The 21,592-nt window shown below is 44.0% G+C and overlaps 1 protein-coding gene across 2 annotated transcripts; it reads right to left on the bottom strand.

Annotated features, from left to right (window-relative positions):
• Positions 1-3,375: 3,375 nt before the first annotated feature.
• LOC143806664 (uncharacterized) lies at positions 3,376-20,341 on the bottom strand. 2 transcript variants are annotated; one of them, XM_077287459.1, is made up of 12 exons: positions 20,228-20,341; positions 16,289-16,463; positions 14,454-14,609; positions 14,232-14,368; positions 10,354-10,493; positions 7,057-7,245; positions 6,880-6,969; positions 6,458-6,547; positions 6,206-6,328; positions 5,322-5,453; positions 3,704-3,820; positions 3,376-3,602 (listed from the first exon to the last, which is right to left on the bottom strand). In XM_077287459.1, exons 2-12 carry the CDS (start codon positions 16,447-16,449, stop codon positions 3,477-3,479), a joined length of 1,461 nt encoding a protein of 486 aa, XP_077143574.1. In that variant the 5' UTR covers positions 16,450-16,463; positions 20,228-20,341; the 3' UTR covers positions 3,376-3,476. The 2 variants fall into 2 exon arrangements, with proteins under 2 accessions (XP_077143574.1, XP_077143573.1); XM_077287458.1 differs by having other exon boundaries at positions 19,897-20,267.
• Between the last annotated feature and the right edge of the window lie 1,251 nt (positions 20,342-21,592).

Genomic DNA, 21,592 nt, shown 5'->3' with positions numbered 1-21,592 from the left:
CTGTTGTACTTTAGAAACTGCAAATGGACCTGCTCTAGTTTTTCCTGATCTTCCCATTGGTGCTGCGAGTCATATCAATGACATTGCCAAAGGTTATCTTCCTAGCAGCACGGTGTCTCAGTGGAAAGCACTGGTGCTTTGCTACATGGGAGTCCAGGGTTCAAATCCCACCATGGATGACATCTGCAAGGAGTTTGTATGTTCTCCCTGTGCTCAGGTGGGCTGTCACCCGTGCTCCAAAGACATACAGGTAGGGGCCAGTGATGGAAGTGCTGTGCTAAATGATGGTGTTACCTGTGCAGCATCCAGGAGGGCTGCTTGCCTGTCTGCTTCATCGGGCAAGTATCTTGATTGGATGAATGTTCTGACACAAGTAGCAAGAAATTGAGAGAAACATAATCAGCTCAGTTGCGTCTGAGCTGTGAAAAGTCCTTTTTGGACTTAGCAAAATTTTTCACACGTTTAGACCTCTCAGTTCCCTAAATCCAAATGTTCATCCAACCCTCAGAAACACAGGATGGGAGCTGATTACCTCCTTGATACAGGTGATGTAACACCCCAGGGTCCTGGTTGGAAGCGAGCGAAGATCTTCTTTATCAGGTAAACACAAGAATACAACATGTTCACACTCCAGGCCAGAAGGGGGAGCTCTGATCCAGCTTGTGGGTGGCTTCCCTATATATATATTCTGGTCTGGAGGGAAAGTTAGTTAGTTCCTGTCAGAGAGACAGAGGGGAAGGAAGCAGAGGGGCCGTGTAGCCACGAGATAGTGCTGCAGCTCCTGGACAGAGATAACACAGAAAGAAGAACAGATTGTAGTCAGCATGCAGGAGAGTGAAGGACAGGACAGTGACAACTGGAAAGGACAGCTGCAATTGGGCTACCTCCCTGCAAAGCGCAGACACCGGTAGCTGGAAGACCGAGGTTGTGAGGGACTCCAAGACTTGCAGCAGAAACCAGCAGGACAGCTGGACTTCACATCACCTGTCTGCCCTAATACCCGGAAGACACAGTGGCACATAGAGCCCAGGTCGTGATAGAGACTATGTAAAAAGCCTCGAGCCACCTGTCATACGGGTTAGTATCCTACCTTTAAGGAGGACAGAGATAACAGTGAGGACACTGACAGAAGCCACAGGCAGCAAGGTACTACACCACAGTGCTAGTAGGAAGGCTTTTAACTCCACCTGGTAAGGGGAACTCTGAACTTGCTTCCAAGCCGGCCGGACCCTGCCTGTACCTGTAATCCAGGACCCTGCACTGTGGCTGCCTGAAGTCTTCAGTAAACCAGGTAAAGAGACTGCAAACCTGTGTCCTCCATTTCTTTCTACAACACCCACCATCTCCATCTACACACCGGGAGCTCTGGGGACCCAACTTCACCTGCGGGAAGTTTTACCATCTTAGCTGCCATAACATCACCCCAGAGGACCCCTTTAAGCAGCATCGGTCCCCACTGACCGAACACCACAGGTGGCATCACGAACATAAACTTTATTCACCAAACCCCTTTAAAGACTTTGTCTTTAACATGGGTGGCCAGGGCCACGGACCGGGTCGCCGCCACCGTGACATCCCCCTTAAGTACCGGACCCGGTACCGAGTACCCCACGGCTCTGGTGGGCGTTCCAGTAACATCATCATTTAGCACAGCACTGAATTTCGATAAAGTTTAAAAAAAAGTTATGAATTTCTTATAAAAAAAAAGAAAACTATACAAGTTTGGTATGAAGACCACAAACCAACCCCCCCTCCAAAAACAAAAAACGATGGTGAGTTTCTTTTTATTCCACTACATATTGGATTTTTTTTCCTGTTTTTCAATAAATTAAATGGAGAAAATGATGGTTTCATTCAAAACTATATAAATCCTCCTCTGTCAAAAAAGGCCTTCACATGTATCTACATTTTTTTGACAGAGGAGGATTTATATAGTTTTGAATGAAACCATCATTTTCTCCATATATTTATTGAAAAACAGGAAAACAAAAATCCAAATGTAGCGGAATAAAAATAAATTCACCATCGTTTTTGGGGGGTTTAGTTTATGGTGTTCATACCAAACTTGTATAGTTTTCTTTATTACAAGAAATTCATAGCTTTTTAAAAAAACTTTATTAAGATTCATAACTTTAAAAAAATGTTTGGTTTGTGTCGCCATTTTCTGAAATGTGAAACTTTTTTCTATTGAAGGAGTTGGATGAGGGCTTTTTTTTTTCCATGACAAGCTTCTGATTTTATCTATACTATTTTGATCACTTTTTATTACGTTTTTTGGAGTCGCGTGAAGACCAAAAATGGCAAATTTGAAGTTTAATTTTTTTGTCTTTACAGTGTTTACCATAAGGGTAAATTAATATTTTCAAGGATCAAACTTTTAGGCTAGTTTCACACTAGCGTTAACTGCAATACGTCGCAAATGCGTCGTTTTTGCGAAACGCCGCATCCAGCAAAAGTTTTTGCTGGATACGTTGTTTCGTCATAGAGTAACATTAGCGGCGCATTTGCGACGCATTTGCGACGCATTTCCAAACGGTGAATGCGTTTGGCGGCGTTTGGGCGTATGGTAGCGGTCCGTCGGGAGAAAAAAACGTTACATGTAACGTTTTTTGCTCCCGACGGTCCGCTTTTTCCGACCGCGCATGCGCAGTCGGAACTCCGCCCCCACCTCCCCGCACTTCCCCGCACATCACAATGGGGCAGCGGATGCGTGGGAAATATGCATCCGCTGCCCCCGTTGTGCGGCGGAGACCACACTAGCGTCGGGAACGTCGGCCCGACGCGCAGCGACGGGTTGTTCCCGACGCTAGTGTGAAAGTAGCCTTACAGACTGGATGATAACAAACATGTTTTATTTCTCTTAACTGGGAATATAAATATTGAGATTCTTTTTTCTTTATTTTTACATCCTGTAGATAACTTGAATTTGTGATCCTGTTATTGGTAAAACATTGCAGCATTTTGAAGAAATGATCTCCTATGGAGCCCAGACTGTGTGTGGGGTTCACAGTGGGGTACAGAGATGGTTGCGGTGGGGGTGTAGCGCAGGGGTGTGCTAGAACGGTCACATGAAGCGAGCGATCTAATTAAATGGCGCTGTCAGAGATTGAAAGTGGTATTTAAGTGGTTTAAGCGCAGCGATTGGAGCCAGCTCTGGTCTTTGCTTTTAGAGTCAGGTACCGGCTGTATGACACAGCTGGCACCTGTCGTTAATGAAGCAGGCTCAGCTCCTGAGCCAGCTTCATATACAGGCATGTCACAAGTCAGGAAGTGGTTATGTTTTTTATGTAAGTAATGATTTATCATCCCTTGAACCATAAAGTTTTAAGGTTTGTGCAATTAGCACTACACTCTACCAGACTCTACAGGTGTATGTTCTGTTTTAAAATTTTAGAAATGTAAAGGTCAAAAATAAAATGCAAACATTCTGGTACAAATTTTCAGGGCTCCGGTTGGAGCCGATAGACGGGCAGCAGTTATGATATGAGATCCAGTGGTTTCTCCGCCAGGAACAAGCCCCAGCGCTGATCGCCCAGACTGCAACGATGAAGCTTTTCCTTCCAGCCTTCAATAATGTAGTTGTAATCCTCTTCGGAAAAGCTCTACATGGAGGAGAGGAAGACATAGCGTAAGTGATCGTACATCCCTACAGCTCACGTAAGACTTATATATATATATATATATATATATACAGCTCCATTACCTCCAGGAAGTCCTGCTTTATCTCCTGTGTACGCGCCAGCTCCTTGTTCAGAACTTGTACAAACTGTTCTGTCCGATCCAAAGCCTGAACTTTGACAAAACCGACTTTCTCCAAGAACTACGGAGGGATACGAAGGGTTACAAGGAGACTCCACAGCGGGGCACATTCACTATCGTGAGTGCTACTCGTGTTAGGATACGTGTCCACGATCAGGATGGCCGGCGGTATCGCCGGAGCGGCGAAGCCGCTCGGCGCTAAGCCCCGCCCCCCTTCTGGGACGCGAGGATGCCGGATGTGTTAACTGTACACATCCAGGATCATCGCACCCTCGCATAGCGCCCTGTGATATTACTTGCGGCGACGCAGCGTCGCCGCAGGTAGCACAGACATGCTGCGATCTGAAAAGACGCGTAGCATGTCCGGAGTCGCAGGGAAGTCGGATGCGTGTTTCCACGCATAGTGGACACGGGATTTCATAAAATCCCCTCCACTATGCTGGAACATCTGGACGCTGCGTGTTTGACGCTGCAGCTCTGCGCAGCGTCAAACAAGCAGCGTTTACTGACCGTGGACACATAGCCTAAGAGCGTTTTGCTGCAATTTTTCAGAGTTTTTGACCTAGTATTTATTTAAAGCCCCATTTGCGCCTCACTAGAAAAAAATGGAATTTCCATACAGTGATGGGGTTTGGCTAAGCTGGAATCGGATGTGATTTCATAGGGGAAAGTTACCCGGCTAAATGCGGCAGAATCCTGGAGCAATTTGATGTACTTTAAAAAAAAAACAACAACATGTATCACAAGTAGAGATGAGTTGATCTGTTGAAAGTTAATTGAATTTCCCTTGAAATTTTACAAAAAAAATCAGATTCTTTTGAATCCAGTTTTTTTGCAATTTTCTCTGTGCATTTTCAGAAAAATAGCAGTCAACTGACCATCATTTTGCTGAATTGTAGAGGGCTGGAAATTAAAAAAAAAACTAAATAAATAATACTAACCACACCTCTCATAAATCCTGCTATAGCCTGATGTCTGGTCTTTTGTTTCCGTCGTTCCCCAGTGCATGAATTCCTCATCCAATTCCGTAAAGGCTTTTGATGTCACGTCAAAATTTGTGCACCACCCAAGGTGCTTGACTAGGTGTTGGGCGACACATGTTGTGATAATGTGCGTTGTGACGTCAGAGGCCTATTCGGAATAAGGGGGCATCGGAAAGAAGAGGCCACATGTCGCGGATGGTGATAGGGCAGATGAGTCATGCAGTGAGTATTCATTTTTTTATTTATTTACTTTAAACTCTATGTTTAATAGGCTAAAAGGTCTATAAAGACCCCAAAGAGTAATAAAGAACATTATATTCACATTGCTCGAATTTGGCATATATTCAATCTGGCAAACTGGGAACTTGACAGATTTGCTGATCCCTATTCATAATATTTCCCATTGAATTGAACAGGCGCCATGTTATACCACATCCCACCTGTAGTGGCCGCCTGCTGCTTTCCCCAGTGATGCCTATTGTCCAGATGAGAAAAGTTTTTTTTTTACTTTAAAATACCGGTATTAATATTATAACTACTATATTCTGTAACAGATGTACCCACAACCATCTGACTTACCTGGCCATACTCCTTGGGTGTGTACAGAACATATCCTCTCTGCTTCACATACTCCTCAAACACTGGAGACCAAGGCCGATCACCGCAGCAGTAATCTGTAATTAAGAGCTTCCCTCCGGGTTTCAGCCAAGACTATAAGAAAAACAAACACAATAATGGAAAAGTAAAATCTACAATTCTTATTGAGTATTTTTCATTTATTTTAATACTTTTGTCCATAGTGGAAAGTTATGAAAATTTGGAAATCATTTTATTAGGGGGATTTTTCATCATTCCTGTAAACAAAAATTGCATGTAAGTGGCTCTCACCCCTAACTTTTCCCCAGTCTATTTGCCTTTAAATGCAATGATATTTGGGGTACAGATGATGGCAGTGATTGGTCAGCTCAGCATTTGTGCAGCTGCAGGAGCTGAGCCATCACTGCCAGCATCTGTACTCCAAATGCGTATGCTATAATATCGATGCAGCCGAAGGAAGGCAAATAGACTGGGGAAAATCCGGGTTTGTAGGCCAATAACATGCAATATTTTTTTAGAGGAATGAAGTCAAATCCCCTAACAAAGTGTTTTGGAAAGATTCCTAACTTTCCATACTGGACCAAATTATTAAAAAAATTAAAGTTTAGTTACTTACTCTTTAAGGAATATAGATTGACTTTTGGGGTAAGGGAAAGAAAATTGCACATATAGCAATTCCCCAATTATCATATCTGATAATAATATATAACAGCTGGAAAGGAATGATTGAAGTTTCTGCAGTGAGCTTCCCCTGATACCCCAATAACAGGTTTTAGGACAAACAGGGGGTCTAAAGCTCCAAAGGCGACAAACAGGAGATTGTAAATCTGCATTTCAAAGTCACTCAAGTTTTTATTGGCTCTTACAAAAAATTTCCTGAAAAGTGCTCCCTTGTCGTTGATGTGCAGGATGGTGTCCCGGCTGTACACCACGTCAAATGACGCGTCGGTGAAGATCCTTCTTGTAGCATCTCCTATTTCAAACTGCACCTGTGGGAATGAGAAGAGGCATTTATCCATCTTAATAATAATCAGATTACGGATATCAGGTTGCATCATCTTCCAGGCGCTGATATTATCCAACCTATCCAACCCAACGGAATCAGTCTCATGACTCACCTTTGGAGTCTTCTCCATGATAGCTCTCTCCATGGCAATCTCCACCATGTTAGACGACAGGTCCATCCCGAGGATGTCAACTCCATACGTCTGTCGAGAGTAAAAAAAAATAAATAAATAAAAACCTTCAAAAAACATAAAAGTATCCAAAACGTTGGCTATGTTTAGAAGTTTTACTCCAAAATTAGCACAAATCAAATAAATGTATATAAACAATAAAATGTTTTATTGAGGTACAAAACTAGGCAATAAAACATAAAAAATAATTAAAATCAAGAAACAATGAAAGCAAGAGGAGGCCGATGAGAGACATAAAATAATGAAGATAAGAAGACACACAAAGGGTGGCAAAATACTGCCAAAGAATGATGATGACATGGATGTATAAGGACACATGAATGAATGTAACGATGTGGCTCTACCTTGGCCATATAGAAGTCTCCTCCGCCGATGCCACAGCCTACATCAATGACCCGCTGCCCAGGGACCAGATTAAGCATGGCAATAAACTCCTGCAAGTGAAGAAAACAGATGATTTCCTGCATCTTAGGGACAGTATCACCCAAGCCCCTAATATTCTTCTTCTGCACTGGCCTTACCTTGGTGGTTTCCAGTCCTCCAGTGCTCACAAAGCCGTCCCCGAATATCTTCTCATATCGGAGTATTCCTCTCCGAGAATACTGCTGGTTATCAAGGAACTGCTGAAACGTCGTATAACCCTGGTGCCCATCGGCGTCTCGTGGGACTTTCTGCAGCATCCAGCAGACTTGGTTCTGGTTCTTCTTAATCTGTAGAGCATAGATAATACACAACGTAGAAGAGAATTCGTATGATGGCAGTGATGCAAGATATGAGTATAGTAAGTAAATGCATAAATAAAAGAAAAAAACACATGGAAAAGTGGAATAGATTCACTCCAGACAGAAACAGTTTATTGTGGATCTGGCCTCAAATCTCAAGGTGAATCTGCAGCAACATCTACACTTTACATGTGAATTTTGTGGCAGACGTGCTACAAATTTAATTAAATGTAAATTATGAAATCCGCAAATAAAAAAGAAGCATTGATATAAAATCCACCTCTTAGCAATTTTTTTTGTGTTTTTTTGCAGCTGTCAGCTTCCCTTTAAATACATTAATCACCTAACCACAGCATAAAAGATCAATGTACAATTGCTGGGGTACAATCAATGGACCACCGGCCCATCCGGAGAATGGGGGGGTAACAAAGTTTGTAGCAATGTATGCTTTATAGGAGATAGTTTGTGATCGTATATATTAAGAAATTAAGGATTCTTATCACCAAATTGCAAGACGTTATTAAATAGATCTTACGCCTGATGGGGCTAGTGTACTTGCTTTGAAAACCCAGGGTAGAATTTCTTTATAGTCATTTTTGAAACTTTTCATGACGAAAACTAAAATCAACATTCTACCTAATCACTTCCAACAGGTGGCGCTATAGAGTTAAGTCCTCGTTTTCTCAGAAGAGGCAATTTGCATATTTAATTTCCCAGAGGAGCATTGCACGGCGAATAAGCCTCCTTACCTTGACAAGCCAGAGATGGTATGTCACTCTCCATAAGGATAAACAATACCCCTTAGACCCCAGTCCAGAGCCTCTCACCTAGCCAAATTAGTTCTCATGCTTCGCACTGACGAAGGCCAACAGCCCGAAACACCGTGTCTGCGAATTGAGATACTGATTTGGCTTTTATCCTAAGTCATATTACACGACTCGTTAAAGGGTTGATTGTGACTTGTAGGATCGCTACTTCCAACAGGTGGCGCTATAGAGTTAAGTCCTCTTTTTCTCAGAAGAGGCAATTTGCATACCTAATCACATAAAATGCCCATTCTAAGATCAAAATTATACAACCAATTTGATGTGGAAATTCAAAGTCGGTACACCAGCCTCATCAGGTCTAAAAGATCTTTTTCAGTATATCATGCAGTCTGTATTGTGAAGTCTGGTGACAGATCTCCTTTAAAAGGTTTGTCCCACATTCTCAATCAAAAGCACACTACATCCTGGTCTCCTGCTTTCCGGAGAACAATGCACTCCTGATTGATTGACAGTTTGTGTTGTTGCACCGCTGGTCCGAACTGTGCGCTCCTCCATGCTGCAAACAGAGCCAAATCTGCAGCAATCTGGCCATGATCAGAGCAGCACTTACAAGGTCTATTGGAAAGAGCTGGTTAGCACTGAGCACCTAGGAGACTGGCCACCACTGCAGAGGTGGCTGGTAAAGTAAGCAGAAAGCTGTACATAATAACATTAAAATGTTCTATTTTCTCCGAAAACCAAGAGGATTTTTAATGACAAGTAAATTGCAAAGTTGTTATTTTTACAAGAACTTTTGCAATTTTACACATTTAGGCTAAGTTCACACTAGGTGTCTTTGCAGTGATTTTTATGCTTTTTTGTATGCAAATTTTCAGCTGTGTTTCAAAGTACCAGCAAAGCCTACCAGATTTCAGAAACCTCATGCACACACTGTTTTTTGTCATCCGTATTTTGTGCTTTGCATGTTTTTTTGGACAATGGAGCATGTCACTTCTTTCAGTGTTTTTTTCAGCGTTTTTCACCAACTGAAATGAATGGGTGGTGAAAAACCGGTGAAAAAACACAGGTATCAGGTTTTGCTGCGTTTTTTGTGCCAAAACTCGATTCTATAGAACAGGACTTTTTTTTCAACACTAAACTTTATCGGCATGCACGAGAGACAAATCTAGCATGCCAAAAGCACCGCAAAAAAAACTCAAGAAAAAACAACTTCTTTCCTGCCAGGAGATCAGGTTTTGCTACAGAAAAAAAAACACTTAAACGCCTAGTGTGAACTTACCCTTAGGCCGGTTTCACACGTCAGTGGCTCCAGTACGTGAGGTGTCAGTTTTCTCACGTACCGGAGACACTGACACACGTAGACACATTAAAATCAATGTGTCTCTGCAGATGTCATTGATTTTTTGCGGCCCGTGTGTCCGTGTGCAAAACACGGAGACATGTCAGTGTTCGTGGGAGCGCACGGATCACACGGACCCATTAAAGTCAATGGGTCCGTGTAAAACACGTACCGCACACGGATGCTGTCCGTGTGCCGTGCAGGAGACAGCGCTACAGTAAGCGCTGTCCCCCCAGCTTGTGGTGCTGAAGGCACCATTCATTTCTTCTCTCCAGCAGCGTTCGCTGGAGAGAAGAAATGAAAAATCTTTTTTTTTTTGTTGTTGTTAAAATAATGTTCCCGGTAACCACCTCCCATATGGGGGGGAGTGACATATTCATCTCTGTAATGAGCGGCACCACGTGACCGCTCATACAGGACGAGTTGCGACGCTGAGAGGACGCATCGAGGGAGCTGGGTGAGTATTTTCTTTCCAGCGGGCGGGCGCACAGGGGGTGGGAGGGGGTTGGTTACTGGGAACATTATTTCAACAACAAGAAAAAAAAAAAAAAAAAAGATTTTTAATTTCTTCACTCCAGCGAACGCTGCTGGAGAGAAGAAATGAATGGCGGCTTCAGCACCCAAAGCAGGAGACAGCGCTTAACTCTAGCGCTGTCTCCTGCATGGTCCGTGTGGTACCCAGTCAGCACACGGGCGGCACACGGCTGCCACACGGCTGCCGCACGTGTGCCACACTGATGTGCCACGTGAGCACACGGACACGGATAACTCCGGTACCGATTTTTCCGGTACCGGAATTATCTGGACGTGTGGGACAGGCCTTATGGTGATAAGAATAACTCATTTAAATTCTCACGGCCCATCCATTTTACCCCATGTGCTGTCTATTTGTAAAGCGCTACGACACGTGGCACTTTGTACATGGACAGATACTATTGGCTGTGTGACCCCCACAATAGCAAGAAATATAAGTAGATGCTGCCGTCTCACCTTTATATAGGTCTGCACAGACTTAGACATTACAATCTCAAAACCGTTGTCTCCAGACTTTGAGGTGACAGATGTGAGGAGGTGATTATACTGAGCGGGAGTACGGTACACCGTAGGGTTAAATGTCCGTTCACAGTCCCCTAAAAGCAAAAAATATTATCCATTAATGTCTGCACAAAAAAAAGCATCAAAAAATGCAGCGTGTGCACAGATCCTGATTCTTTTCAAGGGGTATTCCCATCTCCAGGATCCTATCCCAACATGTAGTAGATGTTATAGTAAAAAAATTAGTAAATGTCGTATAGTTTTTCTGATTCGCTCTGTCTCTTTCTTTATGTGCAGGCATTGCAGGACCTTAGGTATCCATGGTTACGACCACTAGACCCAGCTAACTGTCACTATGTCAGTGGTCGTAACCATGGACTTGAAGATGCAATCGTCCAATCGCTGTATAAAGCAGAAATCATGGTCTCCTTTGAAGTCCAGCCACAGGCAAGGTTTTAAAGGAGGTCAATAATGACGGGCACAGAGTTCATCAGCAGACCCCCAGGGGAGCTGTCATGACAAAACCCTCCGGCGAACCGCAATCACATCATGGACACAACAAAGGCGGAGGGAATGACATGCATGCACGTCTGCGCGTGTTAAATGCCGCCATCAGAGATTGACAACGGCATTTAACAGGCTAACATTCGTGGGCTGAGCACCGCTCTACCTGCGATTGTTAGCGGCAGATCCTGGAAGTAATACACTACCATCACCTGCCACATATGGGGTGGGCTCACCGCATGAGCCCGCTCCATACACAGCTTCCTACCTGCGCCGTACATGTGCAACACATATCGTAAAGGAATTATTATCTGATCTATAAAATTATTCAGTCCCTACGATAAATGCCACAAAGACAAAAAACATAATGAAATGCCAAAATTTCAGCTTTGTATTGTATTTGGATTTTTTTTTCCCCATTTTTCAGTACAATGGATGGTAAAAGGAATTGTGTCATTCACAACTACAACTTGTCCCTAAAAAAAAGTCAGTGGAAAAATAAATAAAAAGAAGGTAAATAGTTAATACACTGCCAATTTTGCAAGTTTTCCAACCTACAAAGAATGGAGAGGTCTGTAATTGTTATCATATGTACACTTGAAAAAAATCCAGAAAATCACATTGTATGATTTTTACATAATTAGTTTTCATTTTATTGCATGAACTAAGTATTTGATACAATAGAAAAACAGAACTTAATATTTGGTCCAGAAACATTTGTTTGCAATTACAGAGGTCAGACATTTCCTGTAGTCCTTGACCAAGTTTGCACACACTGCAGCAGGGATTTTGCCCCCCCTCCTCCATATCCAGGTATCGGGGTTGTTGTTGGGCAACATTGAATTTCAGCTCCCTCCAAAAACCTTCTATTGGGTTCAGGGCTGGAGACTGGCTAGGCCACTCCAGGACCTTGAAATGCTTCTTACGGAGCCACTCCTTAGTGGCCCTGGCTGTGTGTTTTGGGTCATTGCCATGCTGGATGACCCACCAACGACCCATCTTCAATGCTCTTACTGAGGGACAGAGGTTGTTGGCCAGAATTTCTCGATGCATGACCCCATCCATGATGTTTCCCCCACCATGTTTCACAGTTGGGACGGTGTCCTTGGGGTTGTACTCATCCTTCTTCCTCCAAACACGGAGAGTGAAGATGATACCAAAAATTTCTATTTTGGTCTCATCTGACCACATCACCTTCTCCCATGCCTCCTCTGGATCTTCCAGATAGTCATTGGTGACCTTTAATTGGGCCTGGACATGTTCTGGCAGGAGAGGTGGAACCTTGTGTGTCCTGCAGGGTTTTAATGCATGATGGCGTAGTGTGTTACTAACAGTAATGTTTGAGACTGTGGTCCTAGCTCTCTTCAGGTCATTGACCAGGTCCTTCCATGTAGTTCTGGGCTGATTTCTGACCTTTCTAGGAATCATCCTATAAAAGGCGAGATCTTGCATGGAGTACCACACTGAGGAACACTTACAGTCATCTTGTGCTTCTTCCATTTTCTAATAATTGTGCCATCAGTTGTTGTCTTCTTACCAAGCTGCTTGCCTATTGTTCTGTAGCTCATCCAGCCGTGTGCAGGTCTACAATTTTGTCCCTGGTGTTCTTAGACAGGTCTTTGGTCCTGGCCATGGTGGAGGGGTTTAAGTGTGATTGAGTGTGTGGAGAGTCCTTTATACAGGTAACAAGTTCAAACAGGTGTAACTAATACAGGTAATGAGAGCAGGAGGGCTTCTTAAAGAAAAACTAACAAGTCTATGAGAGACAGAATTCTTGCTGGTTGGTAGGTGATAAAATACTTATTTTATGAAATAAAATGCAATTGAATTATTTAAAAATCATACAATGTGATTTTCTGTTTGTTTTTTTTTATGTTTAGATTGTGTCTATCACAGGTGAAGTGTACCTACGATAAAAATTACAGACCTCTCCAATCTTTGTAGGTGGGAAAACTTGTAAAATCAGCAGTGTATGAAATACTTATTTTCCCTTTGGAAGATGAGAAAAAAAGCAAAAGAAACTAAAAATCGCCAAATCATGAAGTGGTTAATTATCCATGTTGTGTGACATCACTGTGTATTGCCCTTGTGTTATGATGTTATGGTTCTCGCTGTGACATCATCGTGTTCATCATTGCTATATGTTTACTATGACATCCGTTCCTGCTTTACGACATCACTGTGTGCATTATTGCTCTCTTTGTACAAGTTTTAGATCAGTGGACTAGAAACTTCAAGTTGTGTCATGTGAGAATTCGGATGTGCAATCAAGTCGCCAATGATAAAATCGTCTAATATATGACTGTTAAGGTACCGTCACACTAGGCGATATCGCCAGCAATCCGTGACGTTGCAGCGACCTGGATAGCGATATCGCTGTATTTGACACGCAGCAGCGATCTGGATCCCGCTGTGAAATTGCTGGTCGCTGCTAGAAGGTCTGCACTTTATTTGGTCGCTAGGTCGCCGTGTATCGCTGTGTTTGACAGCAAAAGCAAGGATACCAGCGATATTTTACACTGGTAACCAGGGTAAACATCGGGTTACTAAGCGCAGGGCCGCGCTTAGTAACCCGATGTTTACCCTGGTTACCAGCGTAAAAGTTAAAAAAAACAAACAGCACATACTCACCAGCGCGTCCCCCAGCCTCTGCTTCCTGACACTGACTGAGCCCGGCCCTAAACTGAAAGTGAAAGCACAGCGGTGACGTCACCGCTCTGCTGTTAGGGCCGGAGCTCAGTCAGTGTCAGGAAGCAGAGGCCGGGGGACGCGCAGGTGAGCATGTACTGTTTGTTTTTTTAACTTTTACGCTGGTAACCAGGGTAAACATCGGGTTACTAAGCGCGGCCCTGCGCTTAGCAACCCGATGCTTACCCTGGTTACCCGGGGACCTCGGCATCGTTGGTCGCTGGAGAACGGTCTGTGTGACAGCTCTCCAGCGACCAAACAGCGAGGCTGCAGCGATCGGGATCGCTGTCGCTATCGCTGCAGCGTCGCTTAATGTGACGGTACCTTTAGTCTGTGTGAAATGATGGATAGGACCCGGTCTATCGACCATATCTGTAAGCAGTTGGAGAGGGAAGGCATCCCTGAGAACCGCTTCCTTACTGACGGCATCCATGGCTCTTGTTTTGATTAGCTGGCCTTGCGCGATGTCGCATGTGCGTCATACTGCAATGATGACATCTTCCCAGGCCGGCTAATCAAAGGAAGAGTCACTGATGGAGTCAAGAAGGAGGCGGTTCTCAGATCTCCCATCCGGCGGCCACAGATTACTGATGCAGCCGATGGGCCGGGTCCTCGCTCTGACTCTAATGCTCTGTACTCACCTGACTGAAAAAAGCAGGACTCTCTAAAGAAGAGATAGCCACCCGGTCTGAGCCATCCCAACATCTTCTCAATCAAGACCACCAACTCTTCATCCGTCAGGTACATGAAGAGCCAGTTTGAGAAGACGAAGTCGAAACTGAGGAGAAGAAAGGCGGCATGAAAATCTGCACGTTCCTTGGACGTCCATCATGGTGTCGTATTGATCTGACGTCACAACTCACGTGTTGTTAGGAAAGTCCAGCAGAGTGACATCAGCTTGTAGAAAGGTAATGTTCCCACGGTAACCGTTGTCTTCACGATTCTTGTCGATAAAGTTCTGCATGAAGTCCACCGCGGTCACATTGCTTGCCAACTTGGCCAAGTGTCCTGTATAACGACTGGAGAAAATGTTTGGGGTGAATAAAAAAGCTTAATAAGAGAAAATGTAAGTCCCTTAGGGTATGTTTCCACCTTTAGGAAGGCCGGCGGTTTGGACGGAGTGGCAAACCCCGCCCCCTTCTGTGATGCGATGATGCCGGATGTGTTCATTGCACACATCCGGCATCATCACACCCCACACATAGGGCCCTGTGATATACCTTGCGGCGGCGCAGCGTCGCCGCAAGGTATACGGACATGCTGCAATCTTAAAAGACGCGCAGCATGTCTGGAATCGCAGGGCCGCCGGGTGCGTGTTACCACGCATAGTGGAGACGGGATTTCATAAAATCCCCTCCACTATGCTGTAACATCTGGACGCTGCGTGTTGGACGCTGCGGCTCTGCGCAGCGTCAAACACGCAGCGTTTCCTGCACGTGGAAACATACCCTTAAGAAGAATGTATCTTCACAAAATGACCTAATTATTATTTTCAAAATTGCCAATGTTTTTTCTTTCCTTCATATCATGAACTTTATTTATAAACAAAATTAGCAATCTTCCAATTTTCATATTGACCACTGGGCCTTTTTTAGACTCCTACTTCCTGTTCTTTTAGGAACAGTTTTCAGAAGGCTCCTTATCATCAGAGACAGGTACAATGACAGATAACTTGTCTACGGACAGCAGATAACACAGGATTCGTCAATCACAATGAGAGGCGCTTTCACAACTCCTCTTCCCTTCACAATGACATTGGAACATGCTCATGAGGCGCTTCAATAAGGTCAGAGTCTGTTCATTGCAGCTAATGTACATATGCATTTCCTGAAACAACAGGACGTTATAGAGTCTAAAAAAACCCTAGTTGCCAATGTGAAAATTGCAAGAATTATATTTATTATTTTTTAATACATATTGTGATATACTGTAGAAAAAAAACACTGCCAAAAATGACTAAAAAATAAATTTAACACAAAAAACCTGATTTAAACAATAGGTCATTTTCTAATTAAACATTCCTTCTACAAGGGTTGTTCAGTCTCCAAAAAACCTTACTTCTGCATTGGATTGGTGGTAATTTTTAGACCCAATGCAAGTCAATGGATCTGTGAAAAAAAAACCCGATAGCAACAGTTGTCATTCATGCACGGTTTTATTTTACTGTTTAATGGATAGGAGAAGATGCAATTTTTTATACGTGAAAAACGGATGCAACAAGGATTGTAAAAACTTGACACCCTGACCAAAAACGCATCTGACACACTGAATAAAATTGGATCGTTTTTCATGCATAAGAAAAATAAGAGGATGTGTGAAACTGGCCAAAAGGGAACATGAGACTGGTCTGTCCAGTCAACTCATCCTGCCACGGTCGTGATCCAAGAAAAAAACATGGATATAAGTCCATGGTTCTGACAATCAATGGGGGACTAAGAAGTGGGATTCACACTAATCTAAAAATTATCAACTATCCAATGTAGAGGTTAAAAAAAACAACTTTGTAAACTGGAAACCCTCCTTTAAGGGTTTGTGTTTACTCCTGCAATCTGATCCTGCAAAAGGCAATATTCAGCAGAGGACATCAACAGTAGTCCAACCATTTTTATTCTATACATTACAAATCTAATGATCGGGCAGATTTTGCAAAGGCAGAGATTGACTCGTCGTACACCAAAGAACAGATTGCTCCTCTTACCCTATCCCAGCCCCGAGCTCCAGAACATTCAATCCATCTAAGCACGGCAGCAGCGAGATGATCTCCGGCTTCTCCTCTTGCGATAAGAGTGCAGCACTTGAGTCGAGCATCATCTCTTCTACTGTAGCATCCCGGGAATGCTCTTCCCAAAACTGAGTCATTGTTTGTCTCACTTCTGCAAGGAAAAAATAAAAAATAAATGTAAAATGTTAAAGGGACAGATTTCCTCTTAAAATTTACCTAAATGACCAGAGCCCAATGCCCCATTACCCAAACTTCAGACAATTTTTCATCTTATGTGTATGGGGACCTTTAGACATGAAAGGGTTTCCCTAGGCTTAGGATAATAAAATATGCCATCTATAACCACCAGGATTTGTTGTTATGAGCGCCGATGGCTGCTAAATGGGTATGCTGAACAGATCGGCACTGCACAGCGCCATTCAATGTGGGGTGGCCAATGCTGAAAACTGCACCTCAGCCGAGTCTAGTCAAAAGGGTATCCAGTGTCAGACACTCACCGAACTGATATTGATGACCAGTGATGTCAATAGAGTCCTATAGGCCCCGGTTCAGGATTTGGACCAGGGGGTGCCCCTCATCCTGATATATATTTATGTCGTCTATCCTGGTATATATCTCCTTCTTCCTGATTATATATATATATATATATATATACCATCCATCCTGGTATATGTCCCTACGTAAAGGCCCCATCCTGTTATATATATGTCCTCCATTCTGGTATATATGTTCCCCTTCCTGGCCCCATCCTGGTACATATATCCCCCATCCTGGTTTGCATGTTCCCCATCCTGGTATGTATGTCCCTCATCCTGGTATGTTTAGCCCCCGTCCAGGTATGTATAGCCCCCATCCTGGTATGTATATCTCCCATCCTGGTATGTACACTGCACAAAAAAATAAACACTTAAACAACAAAATATAACTTCAAGTAAATCAAACTTCTGTGAAATCAAACTGTCCACTTAGGAGGCAACACTGATTGACAATCAAATTCACATGCTGTTGTGCCAATGGACTAGACAACAGATAGAAATTATTGGCAATTATCAAGACACCCTCAATAAAGGAGTGGTTCTGCAGGTGGGGACCACAGACCACATCTCAGTACCAATGCTTTCTGGCTAATGTTTTGGTCACTTTTGAATGTTGGTTGTGCTTTCACACTCGTGGTAGCATGAGACGGACTCTATAACCCATACAAGTGGCTCAGGTAGTGCAGCTCATCCAGGATGGCACATCAAGAAAGCTGTGGCAAGAAGGTTTGCTGTGTCTGTCAGCGTAGTGTCCAGAGGCTGGAGGTGCTACCAGGAGACAGGCCAGTACACCAGGAGACATGGAGGGGGCCATAGGAGGGCAACAACCCAGCAGCAGGACCGCTACCTCAGTCTTTGTGCAAGGAGGAACAGGAGGAGCACTGCCAGAGCCCTGCAAAATTACCTCCAGTAGGCCACAAATGTGCATGTGTCTGCACAAACGGTTAGAAACCGACTCCATGAGGATGGTCTGAGTGCCCGACATCCACAGATGGGTGTTCTGCTCACAGCCCAACACCGTGCAGGATGCTTGCCATTTGCCAGAACACCAGGATTGGCAAATTCGCCACTGGCGCCCTGTGCTCTTCACAGATGAAAGCAGGTTCACACTGAGCACATGTGACAGACGTGGCAGAGTCTGGAGACGCCGTGGAGAGCGATCTGCTGCCTGCAACATCCTTCAGGATGACCGTTTTGGCAGTGGGTCAGTAATGGTGTGGGGTGGCATTTCTTTGGAGGGCCGCACAGCCTCCATGTGCTCGCCAGAGGTAGCCTGACTGCCATTAGGTACCGAGATGAGATCCTCAGACCCCTTGTGAGACCATATGCTGGTGCGGTTGGCCCTGGGTTCCTCCTAATGCAGGACAATGCCAGAACTCATGTGGCTGGAGTGTGTCAGCAGTTCCTGCAAGATGAAGGCATTGAAGCTATGGACTGGCCCGCCCGTTCCCCAGACCTGAATCCGATTGAACACATCTGGGACATCATGTCTCGCTCCATCCACCAACGTCACGTTGCACCACAGACTGTCCAGGAGTTGGCGGATGCTTTAGTCCAGGTCTGGGAGGAGATCTCTCAGGAGACCATCCGCCGCCTCATCAGGAGCATGCCCAGGCATTGTAGGGAGATCATACAGGTACGTGGATGCCACACACACTACTGAGCATCATTTCCTTGTCTTGAAGCATTTCCACTGAAGTTGGATCAGCCTGTAACTTCATTTTCCACTTTGATTTTGAGCATCATTCCAACTCCAGACCTCCACGGGATATTAGTTGTGATTTACATTGATCATGTTTAGGTTTTATTGTTCTCAACACATTCCACTATGTAATGAATAAAGATTTACAACTGGAATATTTCATTCAGTGATATCTAGGATGTGGGAATTTAGTGTTCCCTTTATTTTTTTGAGCAGTATATATCTCCCATCCTGGTATATATACCCCCCATCCTGATTGAAGACATTGCTGGCATTGGTGGGCCCCCGCAAGGGCCCGGTTGCGTCCTTTACGACTGTGGTCGTTATGCCCCTGTAGATAACTTATCCTATAATTAGGTCATCAATATCAGATGCCCTGAGACCCCTTTACTTAATAAGGAGTGAAAATGTCAAAATAAATGATACTAGCCAGTGATCTCCTTACAACAATTAAATTCTGGATGAACCTCTGCTCTAAAGTTGTTTACAATATTTTCCTAGATTTTGAGGTCTCAGGACCCCACAGCAGAGGCGGACACGTGTAAAATGTGCCCCTTCATATTAAGCTCAGCACAATATAGACCTGTAGGATGGATCAGTGGTCAGAACAAAGCTGCCGGGAAAGTGAGCCCCAGCTGCTCGGCCTCCTGCCAACATTCCAGGAACTCAGGAGAGCGTAAGATACCAGCCTGAGACAACCAGAGACTGCACACCAAGGACTTCTGTTAGTTTCTCTGCCAAGGCAGAAAATGGGGGCTCTGACCCCCCCCCCCCCCCCCCCCCCCCAGACCTCAGGTGGCGCTGCCAGGACCCAACCTGGCACCAGCTGTAGGGTAACGTGACAAGAACGCTGCGCATTATAAAACCTGTATGCACATCAGATGTTTGCAATCTACTGGACAAATTCCCATATGCCCTTGCAAGGAATGCTGGGACTTGTAGTTCAAAACCATTCAAACTATGTATACACCACATTGAATGGTATATAAAGCTCTAAAACCACAAAAAAAAAAATACTTTAATGAACTCCCTGAACTGGAGAATGGAATGGGCGTCAATCACGGACATTCTCAATATATATATATATATATATACTCTGACTGTTCTACATAAAAGATCAGAAAAATAAAGATCGATTTTTTTCCCCAGAAATAAATGTTCCTTTACTGCTAATGACAACAAAGAAAAAACTTTTCCAGCACAACTTTAACTTGGCAGAAAGTTTTTCCCGGCCATGAGAACAGGGCTCAGATGTAGTAATAAGGTTATAAATCCAATCAGGTGATGAAACGTTACCCCTGATGACATCACCCACCAGTCACCCCGCCCCCAGCCCCGTCACTCACCATTTGCCATGTTTGCTGCTGCAGTATGACGTCACAGGAGCAGAAGGTATAACTATATAATCGTCTACAGTGTTATGCAGCACAATCTATAATATATATATATATGCTCTACCTATAAATCTATATTATATCTAGCACAGTGGATAAGTGAACGCTGAATTAATAGGAGTGCAGCTCCTGACTATCACTGTATGTATGGCTACTCTAGTTCTGCTGAAGCTCCTGCTGTATCTATTATACCTCCTGCCCCGAGGCCTCATTCGCACGACTATTCGTGGAAATGAGGGAAGAAAAGCAATATTCGCTATTTATAAGGAAAAGTCTGCGCCACCTCTAGAATGACAGCGACTTCCGTGACGTCACGGGAGCACACGGGCACCGCACACTGCTGATCGGCCGGCCACGCTCATCTGCGCGCTGATTGGTGGACAGGCGCTCAGGCGGTGAGAAGCCAATGAGATGATCGGTGGGAGGGGCCATTATGGTGTTGAGGCTGCTGCTAAGCAGAGGTCGTTCAGTTCAATGTGGAGGATGCGACCGAGCGGTTGTGTAGTGAGGGGCCGTGTTCTGAGGAGACGGGCGCACTGGTGGAGGGGCCGTGCTCTGACAGGAAGAGTGTTCATGTCTAGGGGCCGTGCTCTGAGGGGACGGGTGTACTGGTGGCTGCAGTGACGGCAGTGTACACCTGTCCTGGACGTGTCATTTACCTCATGCCATGTTCTGGTCCCCCCTCACTGAGGTGTATAAGGGCAATTCCAAGGATTCACAAAGCACTTCGTTTTTTTCCTGTCTTCTAAGAACATTTTTTTTTTCTTTTTTGCTCATGCTGTTTTTGTTTTGCCCTTTTTATTATTACCATTTTGGGGTCTTTTATTTATAATTTTTTTTTACCAAAACCAATTTTACCATTTATATGTTTTGTGTTTTTTTGCCGTTCACCATATGGGATAAATATTTAATTAGTTCAGAGACTTGCGCACGGGGCAATATCAAATATGTCACATTCTGGGAAAAGCAGGTCAATTTAAACTTTTATAATTTTTTTTACCTTTTTTTTATTATTTACTATTGGTGATTTGAATCTGTGATCTAGTGTCGTAACTTAACCCTTTCATAACACCCACCGTACATGTAAGGGGCATGCCGGAAGTGGCTGTATGGAGCGGCCACCCGCAGCAATCTCGCCCCATACCCAGCAGGTGACGACCATCTGCGTGCCCGTGACGTGATCGCGGATGGTTTGTGAGGACAGCTGTCGTTACAGAGTTCCTTTGTGACCCTGCCTTTCACCGGCTTCAAATTGTCACATCGTTGTATACAGCTCAAGGGATTGGACGATCGCATCTTCAATTCCCTTAAGGGGGCTAATAATAACAGTAAAGGAAAAAAAAAAAGTTTTAAGAAGTATGAAACAAAAAAGTTCAAATCAACCCCCTTTATCCCATTGAAAATAATATTAAAAAATACACAATGTGGTATCGCTGCGTTCAGAAACATCTAAAATATAAAAACAACCCGCCAAACAGAAAAAAATTCAAGAACGCCAAAATTATGTTTTTGGTTACCGCAATTCCACAAAAGAGGCTGTAACAAGCAATCAAAAAGTCACCGCTATCCCAAAATGGTGCTGATAAAAATGTCATCTCGTCCTGAAAAAAAATAAGGCTGGGGTCACACTTGGCGTAAGACAATACGC

The sequence above is a fragment of the Ranitomeya variabilis genome, chromosome 2 (genome assembly GCF_051348905.1).
Source record: "Ranitomeya variabilis isolate aRanVar5 chromosome 2, aRanVar5.hap1, whole genome shotgun sequence".
Taxonomy (NCBI): domain Eukaryota; kingdom Metazoa; phylum Chordata; class Amphibia; order Anura; family Dendrobatidae; genus Ranitomeya; species Ranitomeya variabilis.
Note: the sequence above shows the minus strand (reverse complement) of the source record. Positions and strands in the feature narration are given on the sequence as shown.